The sequence below is a fragment of the Danio aesculapii genome, chromosome 23 (genome assembly GCF_903798145.1).
Source record: "Danio aesculapii chromosome 23, fDanAes4.1, whole genome shotgun sequence".
NCBI lineage: Eukaryota > Metazoa > Chordata > Actinopteri > Cypriniformes > Danionidae > Danio > Danio aesculapii.
Window position 1 is genome coordinate 36,200,582 of NC_079457.1, and position 15,165 is coordinate 36,215,746.

The 15,165-nt window shown below is 35.5% G+C and overlaps 1 protein-coding gene across 2 annotated transcripts; it reads left to right on the forward strand.

Moving 5' to 3' along the window:
- Nucleotides 1-261: 261 nt before the first annotated feature.
- mfsd2al1 (major facilitator superfamily domain containing 2a-like 1) lies at nucleotides 262-12,962 on the forward strand. Of its 2 annotated transcripts, XM_056449405.1 has the most exons (14): nucleotides 262-337; nucleotides 415-525; nucleotides 1,595-1,719; nucleotides 1,888-2,020; nucleotides 2,288-2,366; nucleotides 5,249-5,424; nucleotides 6,082-6,172; nucleotides 6,343-6,464; nucleotides 6,659-6,742; nucleotides 7,552-7,635; nucleotides 7,732-7,844; nucleotides 9,284-9,427; nucleotides 9,533-9,709; nucleotides 12,422-12,962. In XM_056449405.1, exons 1-14 carry the CDS (start codon nucleotides 290-292, stop codon nucleotides 12,459-12,461), a joined length of 1,527 nt encoding a protein of 508 aa, XP_056305380.1. In that variant the 5' UTR covers nucleotides 262-289; the 3' UTR covers nucleotides 12,462-12,962. The 2 variants fall into 2 exon arrangements, with proteins under 2 accessions (XP_056305380.1, XP_056305381.1); XM_056449406.1 differs by lacking the exon at nucleotides 9,533-9,709.
- The last annotated feature ends 2,203 nt before the right edge of the window (nucleotides 12,963-15,165 follow it).

Consider the following 15,165-nt stretch of genomic DNA (forward strand, 5'->3'; position numbering starts at 1 on the left):
TTCATGTTAAAATGAATGGATGTTCTACTTTTATTAATCTTTTTTTACAAATAAAAATGTGCAATACTGTCATAGCTACGTGTGACAAGTCACAGCAGTTACACATTGTTGCTCTTTAGTTAGTTCATTTGCTTTTGTTTCCTAAATGATTAAATCTAAGACCTAAATTTAACAAGGTGTTTGTTCAAGGACAAAGGTCAAACCTTAACTCGGGTATAAAAAGTGCTAGGAAACATAACAGGAGAATCTTTTCATAGGCAACTGGAAGACTGTTAACAATAGAGTGGATATGGAGAATCAAACAGATGCCGTCAAAGAAAATGAGGACAGTCAGAAGGTACTGTATAATGTCACATATTATCATTTATGCTAATTTGTTGGTGAATTTTAGCATTTACATTGCACATTCCACAGGGCATCCCTTTCTCCAGGAAACTGTGCTATGCCATTGGAGGAATGCCTTATGAAATGACTATAACCGTCAAAGTCTTTTTCATGCAGATCTTTTTACTGGATGTTGTGAAGGTGAGTATGAAAGATTTGGTTTTTAGCAGCTGTCAGTGATGATCAAACAGATCAGGACCTCTAATATAACTGGATGTAATTTGTAACACAGGTTCACACATAATATACCTAACTAATCTGTTCTTTATGTGCCCTAGGGGTTCCTATTCCCCCCAAGTTCCGAAGAATAAAATACATTGAGAAAAATCTTTTGGGTTTTTAATGTTACCACACTCTTTAGTTTGGTTCAGAAAATCTCAAAAAATCAGCAAAAAATGTTATTTATATAATGATAAACTAATAATGGGTGGTATGGTGGCTCAGTGGTTAGTGCTGTTGCCTCACAGCGAGAAGGTTGCTGGTTCGAGTCCCGGCTGGGCCAGTTGGCATTCTGTGTGGAGCTTGCATGTTCTCTTTGTGTTGGAGTGGGTTTCCACCGGGTGCTTGGGTTTCCCCCACAGTCCAAAGACATGCACTGTAGGTTAACTGGGTAAACTAAATTGGCCATAGTGTTTGAGTGTGTGTGAATGAAAGGGTGTATGAGTGTTTCCAAGTACTGGATTGCAACATCCTCTGTGTAAAACATATGCTGGAATAGTTGGCAGTTCATCCCTTTGTGTTGACCCCTGATAAATAAGGGACTAAGCTAGAAGAAAATGAATGAATAAACTAACAATTTTGAAATTGCACATACTCTTATATGTGATTTGCTTTTTTTTTTAGTAAATGTGCAACATGATATTCTGTGATTACATTTGAAATGAATAAATCTAACTTTTCATTATAATCTGATCTATAACCAGACAAAGTTGAACAATAACACGCTTAAACTTTACTTTGATGTGAATCTCATTATCTTGATGGACTGTTCACATATTAAGTAGTGAAGTTTACCAAAGGTTTGTGTAAGGGATAATTTATTTCTTCATTTTCAGCTTGGTAGAGCATTAATTTTTATGTAAATAAATTTTTGACCGTCATATTTCTGTAACAAAAAAACAGGCACATTAAGTTTTAGATGAAGTTTTAAAAAAATTAACAGAAAGGAGACATTTTCTTTTTTTTGCATATTTTATATTTAAATTTATAGATGGAAGCCTTTTATGCATCCCTCATTCTCTTCCTCGGTCGAGCTTGGGATGCTGTTACAGATCCTCTGGTTGGATATGCTGTGAGCAAAAGTGGCCGGACCAGAATTGGCAAACTTATTCCTTGGTGAGTGTACTGGTTAATATCAGACTAGGCATGAAACATTTCTTAAAAATATTTTACTGAATTTGATCTTATTTACGTGACAATAAACGTAAAAGTGAATTTTGTACTTAGAATTTTTGGATATGCCAAATGTTCATTATTATGCATTCATTCGTGTCCTTTATACAGGATTGTGTTCACCATGCCGCTCGGGGTCCTGTCATACATCATGCTCTGGTATACTCCACAGGACACCATGTCCCCTGCCTTCAGTTTCAGCTGGTACTTCATATGGTGTTGCGTATTTGACACATTCATAAGTGTAAGACTACTATTTCCATTATCTGCATACACTTAACTGACAGTTTGCACATTTAGAATAAAAAATATTTAGCTTTTAAAGACATTTCCTGAAAGCACTTTGCTTTTGGGGTGGAGGAAATATTCAGTGTTCAGTATAGTGACCTCCTCTTTCCTCAGAAGTACTCATGATGTCTAACTATAGTACTCACAAGTTAGTGTATAGTGTTATGGTGTTATATGATTCATAACTTCTACTAAAAACCTTGACTCTATTTGTCTCACTTAGTGCCACCATGTGCCATATTCTTCCCTAAACATGTTTTTAGGGGGGAATGAAAAGGATAGAGACTCAGCCACTGCTTACAGTAAGTAAACTCAAATGCACAGAAAAAAAACTCTGAAGAATTATTTCTTTTTTGGCATCAAATTTAAATTAGTATTATATTTTATAAGTAAATACACAACCCTGGAAGTTGACAGAGCTATCAGCTGTATTTGTAAATTGTTGTGTTTTTACATAATAAGTATTTTTAAGTCAGTATCCTAAATTCAACTTGACAATTCTAGTTTTTAATTCGTGTTGCATTCATAGATTTTTTTTACAAAATGCATATGCACCTGTAATGTAATACCTATAGAAGGTTTAATAGATTAACAATTTAACATTTTGTTAAAGACTGCTTATTAGCATCAGTGAATTGGTTCCATGAAGAATCTTTAACATCCATGGAACCTTTTCATTTCACAAAAGGTTCAAAAGTAGAAAATGGTTCTTCAGGACATTAAAATGTTTTAAACATTGATAAAAAACATAATTCTTTCAAGATCTGCTGCAGTGAAAGGTACTTTTGCCGAGCCTAAACTAATACTCTTCCATGAAATCACTGCAAATACCCATTTTTGAGCTTTTGTTTTTTAAAGTCTGTAATTCAAAATGGAAATCAAGAATCACATAGCCTTTTTTTTATTTTTTAGAATCACATAGACTTTCACATTGATACCAAGTGAAATGATTTCAAAAAGATTTTTTATCTTATGGCAGTCTCTAGTGGACTAAATCAGCATTACAGCTTTCAGCTTTTATGGCCCCTATCATACAATACAATACAATACAATACAATAAGGCGCAGGACCTGTTTCCACGAGGTGTTGGTAAATAAAAAATATTATTTTCTACATAAATATAAAAACCACTGCCTTCATGCCTTCTTCACCTCTGGGGGCTTTTTTCAGTTTATTCACGACAACTTACTTTTGAATAATGTTGTTATTACCAATATTATTTATTATATGAATATTTATATTTGTTTTAATAAAAACAAGCTTAGATTTGTCCACCTGTCAGGTTTTGGACCATATGGGGCATAGCATGTGTATTTGTATATAACTTTTTTTGACCATACTTCATCATTATTGTTCATTTATTCATATGCTGGAAATTAGAACTGAATTCAAAAATAGCTTTGAAACAAATGTTTGCACTTAACAAACTAAATTAATTATGTAGACTAATGGATGTCTTTGGAGGAGTGCATACAACAACGTTTCCTTATCCACGAAAGAGAGAAAGTGAACGTGGAAGTATCTCGCTAGTAAAGCATTTAGTTTTTCCACTTACAAAATCCACCGTCATGTAAATAGCAAATGCACCATGGTGCAACGCAACTGACTCTTAAAGGGAATGTGAAATGAGACTCTGATTTTTTTATGCTCAAAACACACCTATAACTCATTAAGAGAATAAGCTCAACCCTGTTAGACCATGCACCGCGGCACAGAGCGTATTTTCCCATTCTTTAAATAACATAAGTGGATTCTGACATGCCCTTAATGCTTTTCCACCCTGCGCTTCAGACTTTGCACCTAGATCGTTAAAATAGAGCCCTATGTGTCATTTGATCTTTTAAAATTAATGTTAACTGGAAAGCATTTTAAAAAATTATGAAATTTGGCATGTTTATTTAGGATCTCCTGTAGTCCAAATATATCAAGTTTGGAAAGGTTTGGTCTCTGTGTTAAAGATATCCGCCATATAGGTACAATCGACCGCACCCAAAAATTAGGGAGGTTCATAACTCTTTAAGAATCTAAAAGATTAAAGGGGTGGTCCAGAGTATATTTTTTAGGGCTTAGTTGTGTTTATAAGATGCAAAGTAATGTGTGCTCATGCTTCATTTATAAAAAAATCACATTATACTTTCATATATCTTTATTTATATACTGCTGATTTTTACAGCAACTCCGCTAACATGAAAACGACTGTCATATTGCCTAGTTCCTCCAAAAGCCCACCCTCAAGAGGCTCTGATTGGTCAGCTAATATAATGTGCTGTAATTTGCAGATCGCCTCCACGTCACCAGGAAAAACGTCATTTCTCTACTAGCATGTACTTTGCCATTATGTAAATAGTGTCAGTCAGAGCAGCTGTTAGCTGTATCAGTTTGAGTCTGAATCAGACAGAAAATGACACAAAGGACACCGCTGAACCTCGTTTCTGCTCTTTAAAAAAGTGTCTTTTATATATATTCAGTTTATAAGCACGAGTAAGTAATAGGAAACGTTCACATATCTTTTGCGTGTTGGTTATTTGAGATTTATGATGTAGGGAAACAGCCGCATAGAGAGACACTGCAGCGCTGGTGGCATTGTGGGTGTTTACAGGGGTTTGATGGATAAATATGAATTTGTAGCTAAATTATTAACAGTGCCAAACAGCATTTCCCGTTGTTTACATTCTTGTTTACGTCTTTGCTACAACATAGCGTTAATGCTAGACACTATGCATGTAATAGATTAAATTTAACAAATAAAAATACTTACAGGCTGTTGCTCACAATCCACAACTTTTTCTATTACAGTTGGAGCTGCTCCTTCTTTGAGGAGTTTTTACAGCACCTCTGGCCACACCTCTTCACTGCGTGGGGTGTATGCACGTGGTGAATGTGTGTAACCTGAAGCGTTTGTGGTCTCACTAGCCCGGATGTATTTTTGCTAGGCCAATGTCTTCCTTTGCATTGAACTCTGGGTGTATTACATTCAGAGATGTTGTTTATGGTCACACAGCTACATTACACATCAACTAAAGTTTTAAATATGATATCATAGTGGACCACCCCTTTAAGTGTTTTAGTATCAAAAAACTTTCCTCAACCATCTTTTTTAAAAGCTAATATTGGTAAACAGAAGACCCTACAATCTTCACTAAAATTGTGTTTCCTGTATGAAACTGTTTTTCTCATGAAACAGGAATGGGTGTGGAAGCGTTCGCCACACTGGCAGCATCCGCCATTCAGGGGCAAATAGTCGGGGTTCACCATGCCAAAAGGACACACACCTGCAGCTTCCAGAACAATACAGAAGAGCTTTCTGGAAACTACACTGACAAGCTGACTGACATATCTGAAATAGCTCTACAAAACACAGTGAGCAAATTAATATCTTATTACTGTTGTTTCAAGCACATTAGATCTAAGCAGTTATAAGTTATTCCTTTCCACTGTGAACTAAATGCAGCTGTTTGTCCTTAAATTCATGATTTAGTGTAGTAGAATAAGATTATTCTTGGTGATTGTTTATATGCAGGGGCTAATTGTCATGAAATGTTGTGGTAGCATTGTAGCAAAGGCACCCACATAGGCTTCAATTATCATATAGCAATATATAAGTTCAAATTATATATATATATATATATATATATATATATATATATATATATATATATATATATATATATATATATATATATATATATATATATATATATATATATATATATATATATATATCTCAAATGTAGTACTATGAAATAGATAATGAGCGTGCAGGGTTATTTTGTAGTAAAATCTCTATCCTCCTGCATTCAGGAAAAAGCTTTAAGACTGTTTTTAAGGTGTTGTTGGATTTAATTCTTTGAAATTAATTCATTCTAGATATCCTTGTAACATTTTAAATTTCACTTTTAATCGATTTATTGTGTCCTTGCTGAATCACAGTGTTTATGCTGTATTAATTTGTTTTTAATGATTACTTGAAACAAACAATAATGAATGGTGCTCGCATATGTCTTTTATTTTTAACAGAGAACAGCTTATTTGATCGGCGCAATAGTAATGGGAATACTTTACCTCATCTGCTGTCTAGTCCTTTTTTTTGGTGTAAAGGAACAGGTGGGTAAGTAGATGAATTAAAAAGCTGTACCAGAAGTCTACCATGCTTAGCATATGCCCTTTCAGCATCAGTTTTCACACAGTTTTGAACACTTACAGCTAAAATAAACAGATACAGTGAACTAATATTAATTTACTAACAGGTCATTTTGATGTGTTTACTTCTCACTTCAGCGCCACTGAGTAACCTGGACAGCATCAAAGTACCCTATCTAACTGGAATTAAGATGGTTGTGAGACACACTCCATATGTGTGGCTAGTATTTGGATTCCTCTTTTCTTCTCTAGCCTTTCAGGTCAGATGTTTTTCTGTTTCATTTATGAATGCATTTTGATATATTTGTGGTTGATATTAAAATGCCAGCAAAAGACATGTCTAAATTGACTGGAATTGCTCTGTATAAAAGTTGATATAGTCATAAAGAATATAATTGGGATTTATAAACATTGGCAGTAGTTGTGATGACAATAAATTGTTGTGATGTTTCAGGTGAATGTAGGAAATTTTGCTCTCTTCTGTACTCATGCAGCACATTTGGGATCGTATTTCCAGCATTTTATTCTTATATTACTGGTAAGGAAATGCACTGTATGAAATAGGTACTGGAATTTTTTTAAGTCATCTGTAAAAATCTTCACTGTTTAAAAAAAAAGCTGCATTAAAGCTGCCAAAATTCAAATTTGGTCATCATTTACTCACTTGCTCTAAATGTTTACATCTGTTTAACAAAAAATGTATTATTTGAAGAATGTTGTAAACTGGTAATCATTGACTTCCACAGCATTTTTTCACTGCTGTGAATGTCAATATCAACCAGTTTACAACATTTCTTCAAAGTATCTTATTTTACGTTTAACAAATAGAAAACTGAGATATAGCTTAAAATTTTAATGAAATTGAAAGTTAAAGTAACATAAAATGTTTTGTTGTCCTGACATACCTATATGATTGCCTTACATCTACGCTCTAAAAATGCTAATGACAAAATACTTAAAACTGCTAAATAACACCACTCAAAGTGATGAATAGCACCTATATCTTTAAAGATTATGCTAAATAGCACATTAACCACCACAAAGAACTGATTATGAACCATTACTGGTTCTTATAGAAGCTATATGGCACATTCGTGGGTTACAGCAGTGCATTATAGTGTGTGTGTAGCCAGGTTTCTGACTTGAATTTTTTAATTACAGGTTATAAACATCAAACACATTAAATGAAATTAAATTATTTAATATATAAAATTATATATTTTTCAAGTGATCGTAAAAAAATTATTAAACATTATTAAAATATTTAAGTAATATTTAAAATGTTACAATTTTTAAATATTTAATAATGTTTTCAGCTCTACAGACATCTATTCTGCTCATATACAGGCATCAGCAACAATATCCATCCCGATGTGGCAGACGCTGTTGGTCAGAATAGGAAAGAAGACCACTATATTCCTCGGCCTTTCAGTGAGCAAGATTTTTGTCTTTTTTTTAAAAGTGGATACACAAATGGATACACTGTTGTTTTTAATTTTTTCTCTGTCTTTCTCCTGTTCTCTGCAGATTTACATCCCAGCTCTAGTTGAGATAATCATAGTGAAGAGTAATTTGACTTCCTTGATTATTATGTCTGTGCTATCTGGCATAAGTCTTGCATCCATTTTTCTACTGCCTTGGTAAAGTAAAATATCTCTTCTCACTTTACTAACATCCACTCTCTACCACTTAAAATACTGATTCATCAGCCTATCATGCAACAAGATTTTTGCATAATAGGTCCTTTAATGCCTGAACAACTGAATCATTAACTCAGTTTCATTAGTTCAAAATCAGATTAATTTGAGAATGAAACATCGCACTGTTACTTTGAGATGAACAAATGTTCTGCTTTGGCTTTGTTTGGAACTGTTTTAATTACTGAATCATAAGAACAGAAGGTTGTTTCTGTTTGTTAAACTGTTGCGTGTAAAAACCTTACATTTGTGTTTGCTTATTTGCCAGGATTCAGGAAGATAATGACTGCTTGTGTGATATATAAATCCATACAGGGAAATGTTTGCTTTCATATTTTGTATTCTGATCACCCCGTATATACTTCGGGACTTTCATGATCTCTTTTTGTTAAGTGTACTTGATAATGTCAGCTCTTACAGTGCTAAAAACGCAGAATATTTATTCCTTCATTCTTTTACCTTCGGCTTTGTCCCTTTATTCATCAGGGGTCGCCACGGTGGAATGAACTGCCAAATATTCCGGCATATGTTTTACACATCTGATGCTCTTCCAGCTGCAACCCAGTACTGGGAAACACCCATACACTCTTGCATTCACACACATACACTATGGCCAATTTATTTTATTCAATTCACGTATACTGCATGTGTTTGGACTGTAGGGGAAACCAGAGCACCCGGGGAGAAAATGCAAACTCCACACAGAAATGCCAACTGACCCAGCGGGGACTTGAAACAGCGACCTTCTTGCTGTGAGGCAACAGTGCTAACCACTGAGCCACCGTGTTGCCCCCCTGCGATTATTGTAGCCGACAATAAATACAGCACATCCATAGTTTATAGTGTGACAAAATATTTCTATTCTAATAATATAGTAATATATAATAATAAAATTATAGGGACAGTTCAACCAAAACTGAATATTCTGTCATCATTTGCCCACCGTTCAGTGGTTCCATACCTGTTTGACTTTAGAAGATATTTTGAAGAAAGCTGAAAACCTAACCATTGACTTCCATATTTTTTTTTCCTACTATGAATGCCAATAATTACAAAATAACCTAATCTGTGTTCAGCAGAATAAAGAAACCCAAAAAGGTTTGGAACTACTTTAGGGTGAGTAAATAGTAACATTTAATTATCCTTTATTAACATTTAATTGTTACATTTAATTTAAACATTTAATGGGTGAACTATCCCTAAGATGCTGTTCTTTTAACAATTTGTAACATAAGTAAAATTAATAAAACTTGAGAACCAAATCAGCATATTAGAGTGACTTCTGAAGGAAATTCACAAGAATAAAGATCTTAAAAGAGAAAGTGATCATTTTAACTTGTATTCCTGTTTGGACACATAAAAGACACAAGCTGTTGTTTTAGGTCGATGCTGCCAGATGTAGTGGACGACTTCAAAGTCAAGAACCCATCGTTCCAGGATCTAGAGCCACTGTTCTACTCCTGCTATGTGTTCTTCAACAAATTTGGAGGAGGATTGTCTGTTGGGGTGTCTACCTTGGTACTACAGTAAGAGCTTTTTTGTTTAATTGTTGATTAATATGTATGTTTAGTTCCCCAAACCCTAAGGATTTATTTGAGAATGCTTTGCTAAATTTTCTGTCACCTCTTCAGCTTTGTGGGATACATACCTGGAGCTTGTAAACACAATGCAGAGGTCATTTATGCACTCTGGATTCTCTTCGCTCATGTGCCCCTCGGCCTGTTGGTTATTGGCATGGTGATTTTTTACTTCTATCCCATCAATGAAGAGCGACGGCAGAAAATTCAGGAAGCTTTAAGGAACACAGGGTACGTGTGTGTATGCAGAATAACTGGCTCAGTTGAAGAGTCATGTGTAATATATTATCTTTTATTATGTACATATTCAAATTAAAGTGAGAGAGAAGCAGTGTCCTTGGGTTTAAGGTTTAATATAAAGTGCCACTGTCAAATATTACCTTTCATCTGTGTAGATGCAAATGGAAAACACACGTTTCAAAGATCAAAGTTCGGGATAAATTCATTTTTGGTTTCCCAGTAGATGAAACTGCATCTGAAAAAAAGTCTTCAGTTAATCCAGCTTTACTTACACTTTGTACTTTTGTACATATGTCAGCCTGTTGTATTCACAGGCTGTCTACAAACAATGTCTGTTCGACCCCCAAACACTGTAGTTGTAGCTAAAGTGGGGAAGTTTTTGATTCATGTTGTTGACATGTTGAATAGATGCTGCAAAAGGAAACTCATTTTACTAACAATAAGAATGCATGTTTGAACTGATTAAACAAAACAGACAGCATCAAGAGCTAAGAAAATCTCAGAAAATTCAGATATTGTAATGTACAATTTAGTACTGATATGCTCTATAACATAGGTCTCAAACTGGATTCCTGGAGGGCCGCAGCTAAGCACAGTTTAGCTCCAACCCTAATCAAACACAGCTGATCCAACTAATCAAGGTGTTCAAGGCTACCAGAGATTATTAAGCAGGTCTGAGTTGGAGGAGGTTGGAGCTAAACTGTGCAGAGCTGTGGCCCTCCAGGATTGAGTTTGAGACCACTGCTTGATAAGCTGTAGAGCAGTCACAGCAGAATTATATGACTAATCAGTGAACATTCAAGTGTTTATTTGACTTTGGATGGACAGATCTATAGTAGGAAACATACAAAATAAAATGAGCAACCTTTAAAGGGTAGGTTCACCCATAAAGTCAGTTATTAAAGGTTTAAGAAACCCTTTTTTTTAACAGATTTGTGTGTGTTGAGCATCATTCAAGACAACGATAGCACCTGTCAGCCAGATAATTTTAAGCTTTTGTCCGCTAATTTCATCTTTCGGGTTTAAAATAATTTTTGGGGCGGGATCAAAATCGGTGACGTAGCGTGAATCTGCTAGTGGAGTGATGACGCATCGGTTTCTCATTTTTATTATCGAGTTTTCTTATCCTATGAGAAGACCCTGCTTATTAATTATTCATGAGCGCATGTGCTTTTCTGAAATACAAGGCAGAAGCTGTGAGACCCAATGACTGAGTGAGACCTTGTCCGCAAATGGCATGGGTCGTATGTGATCCATGATCCACAGGGTTTGTTGCATGTTTTTCCCAGCGATGGTGTCAGGGCTTATACAGCAAAGCTGTGGATTGCAGCAAGAATTTTTATCGGGAGAGCTGTACGAGAATTGGAGAATGGTGGACTTTGTCTTTTATCAGTTGAGTTCGTTACCAGTCAGACATATTGCCTATGTTTAAAAGCCTCCAGATTACAGGCAGGGTTAATGGTTGGAAAAGACAGGGCAAGAGACCTGCTACACTGCTATCCACTGTGTCTGCATTAAGATGAGGAGAGAAGATTGAGGGGATTGAGGAGGAGTCCCCTCCTCATTAATAGTGTTTATATAATTATCTTTATAATAATAATATAACAAAATGTGGTAATGCGTATATGAAATTACGAATAACAAATGTAGCAGGGCATTAAATGCTCGCAGCGCTCCATGCCCATTATGAAGCATTTAAAAAAAAAAAACTCTGAGGTTGACTTGAACTGAAAGAGGGGGGTTTCATGGCCCTTTAATTACTCCCCTTCATGTTGTTTCAATCCTCTCAGACGTTTGTTCATGAACACAAATTATAATTTTTTTTTAGATGAAATCCTAGAGGTTTCCCAGGGATGGGTTGCGGCTGGAAGGGCATTCGTTGCGTAAAACGTGCTGGATAGGTTGGCGGTTCATTCTGCTATGGCGACTCCGGATTAATAAAGGGACAAAGCTGAAAAGAAAATGAATGACTGAATGAATGAATGAATGAATGAATGAATGAATGAATGAATGAATGAATGAATGAATGAAATCCTAGAGCTCTTTGACTTTTCATAGATAGTCCAAAAAAGGCACCAAAACATTGTATAAACATTCCAGTCTTTAGTGGCTCATCTCTAATCATATGAAGCTCCAGAACACTTTTGTGTACCAAAAACAACTGTAAAAAATAACTTTATTTGCTTTTGTCTTTTCCTTGTCGTCATCAGGCCAAGTTTTGCATTGACTACAGACAGTATGATGTATTGCCATTTAAATCAGCAGTCAACTTGCAAGTGTCTTTTGCCTGTAGTAAATGCCTGTAGTAATCTGACACAGAAGACATTGGTGAAAAAAATGTTTTTACTGTTTTTGCTGCACAAAAGTGTTCTTGGTTGAACCAAGTCAGAATGTTTTGGTTTTCTTTTTCTGGACGTCTTGGGACCGTTGCTGTCTATGGAGGGTCAGAGAGCTCTCAGGTTTATTTAAAATATCTTGTGTTCTGAAGATGAACAAAGGACCCACGGTATTGAAACTATATGATGGCCAGTAATTAATAACAGAATTTTCAGTTTTGGGTAAACTAAATCTTAAAGGCTTTACAGTAATTTCAACATGGTCTAACGTGTTTCGAGATATTTTCATGTTCTTACACTGTTTTGATTTTGCATAAGGTTTTGCTGTTAACTGTGCCCTCAATGTCTGTTTTCATTACTTGCACAGGACAGAGACCAGCTCAAAAGAAGAGGAACTCAGCCTATGAAGTAATCACCCAGTATGTCACAAAACGATTTCACTTTAGTTACATTTCCTGATCCAGGAACTGCTAATAATGAACATGTTTAGATTTCCATGTCAGTAGAAATAACTCTTCATTACATATGGTGAAAGTTTCTCATGTATGTTTTGGAGAGACTCCAATGACTTTTAGGAATCTTAGTAATTTTACACACGCAAGTTAATAAAGAAGACATTAAAAAACTTTGTTGCAAAACTTGTTGCCAATCCCAAAGACAAGGATTGAAAAACATTAGTGGTTTTAAATGTTGCTGTGTGAAAAGTCTTGATAATTGGCTCTGAAACGTGTGTCAAAATATGTCTTGATTAAAGTATGTCAAACTGTATGTCTATGTGCATTTGAATGCATATGAAACTGGCTGATTATTATACGACTGAGAAAATGCACACAGCTGGTCTTTGTCACTATATAGATTTGATATATTATAGTTTCCTTTACCATAGCCTTTACCAAATCTTTTGTTGACTGTTGACTTCATTTCATTAAAAAAGTAAATAAATCATTCAAGACTTGGATTATTCATAATTTTTATGGACAGAATTTCAAAGCGCAGCCTTGGGGTGGAGGGGGTTCTGTTGGCTTCATCGAACATGGACCTTCAGCATGCACTGTGGTGGTTTGCTGCAGAGTGCGACGCGACTGGGATGAGAATCAGCACCTCCAAGTTCGAGGCCATAGCGCTCCACCAGAAAAAGGTGGTTTGCCATCTCCAGGTTGGAGGAAAGTGTTTACCCCAGGTGGAGGAGTTCAAGTATCTTGGGGTTTTGTTCACCAGTGAGGGAAGATTGAGATTGACAGGTGGATCAGTGCAGTGGTAATGCGGTCGATGTATAGGCCCGTTGTGGTAAAAAAGGAGCTGAGCCAGAAGGCAAAGTTCTCGACACGCTGGAGGAAAAATGTGTCTCGGCTGATCTGGGAATGCCTCAGGATCCCCCCAGAGGAGCTGGAGGAAGTGTCTGGGGAGAGGGAAGCTTGGAGCTCTCTCCTAAGACTGCAGCCCCCACGACCCAGCCCCAGAAAATCGGATGAAAATGAATGAATGAAACAGAAAGTAAAACAGTTTAAGACAGAGGCAAGAATGGAATGGAAGTTTTGTGCGTGAACTAACCCTTTAAGAGCCATTATTATATGCGTTGAGTGACTGTCAGGTTATTAATGGAGGGGGTGGAGATGTGGACTGGAAACTCTAGTGACCCACATTATGCCTCTTCACATAAAGAGAGTGTTGACTGTTTCCCAACTGTTGAGAGCTCGCTATCTAACATACTTCACAATTGAGGATTAAAATTAGGAATATTATCCATATGTTTAGAATTTTTCTAGTAAATTGCTATAATTTTTTTAAACATTTTTTTATATGCTATATTTGTCTGTTTGTTTTGTTGAAATGGTAGGCATAGGGTTCATAACTCTAGAATTTGTCATTTACACAATTCAGATATAGAGCAGATTCACCAAAAACATATCATCAGCTTAGTGTCACATATATGTCAAGCTGAGGCAAAAGTCAATAATCCAAACTGATAACCGGGAATTGAATTGAAATAATTGAAGTTTCTGAAGACTTTTAAGAGGAGTGATATACAACGGTTGCTGGCAGTCAAAAGGATGACTGTCATCTACTGAACCGCTGTTTTCAGATTCATGTCTGACAGAGGGTTACTGTTTTTCAAGCAATAAAAAAGTCACAGTTTGTTTACAACTGTTGATTGAATTTTCTTCTGGAAACAATAATATTAAACACAAAGTAGCTATGCAAATTTAAAACAACAAACAACTGGTAGCAACAAACAAAAAACAATAAAACAAACCAACAGATAAATAGATACATTAAAATGTAATATAGTCCCCAAAAATAACAAATGAATGTAAATATCATAGAACAAAATGAATAACAATACAAATATTTTTCACAAAGATTTTAAAAAGATGACTCAATGTGTTTTGCATTGGTTGTGGAATAAAAAAATAAAACAAATAAAGACAGCATTAGTTTTATTTAAGACTTTAAAGTCCCAGTGTCTTATAAATCCTTTAATTGCTGCTCAGCTTTAAAGTCCTTTTTTAATTAAACTATTATTTCTCACAATTACCGTGAAGAGGTTACCTTTCTTTTTTAGTGGGAATATATGTTAATTGCCTATTCCACCTCTTTGTGCTCATTCTATTCATATTACCCTTCTTAACTTTGGATTGTTAACCTGTTGTCATGACAACGCACACAGCAAACAGGAAGAAGTGGAAACACTAGTTGCATTTGTAACTGTGGTTCTGTGAATTCCAGATGACTGTCAGAGATGTTGCTAAGGAAATGTGGATTTTACTGCACAAGCTAGACGGGTCAAGGTAGTATACCAAAAAAAACATGGCATTTCTTGTGCATTCTGAATGACAAATAAATCTGGTTGTCATTCGTAATTCACAGAACCACAGTTACATACATAACTAGAATTCTGTTTCATTCCTCCTGACTGCCAGAGATGGTGCTAAGTACAAGTGGATGTCTCGTACCGGCATAGTCATGAGGCATGACACTCACCTGCAAAATAGTCATGGCTGTTCTTGAAGAACTGCTGAACTGACAGCATGCAGGGTAGTAAGTTCAGGTTGTAAAACTGTGCATAAGTACAAGAAGATATCCACTGCTCAGACATTCGCCATAGAGAGA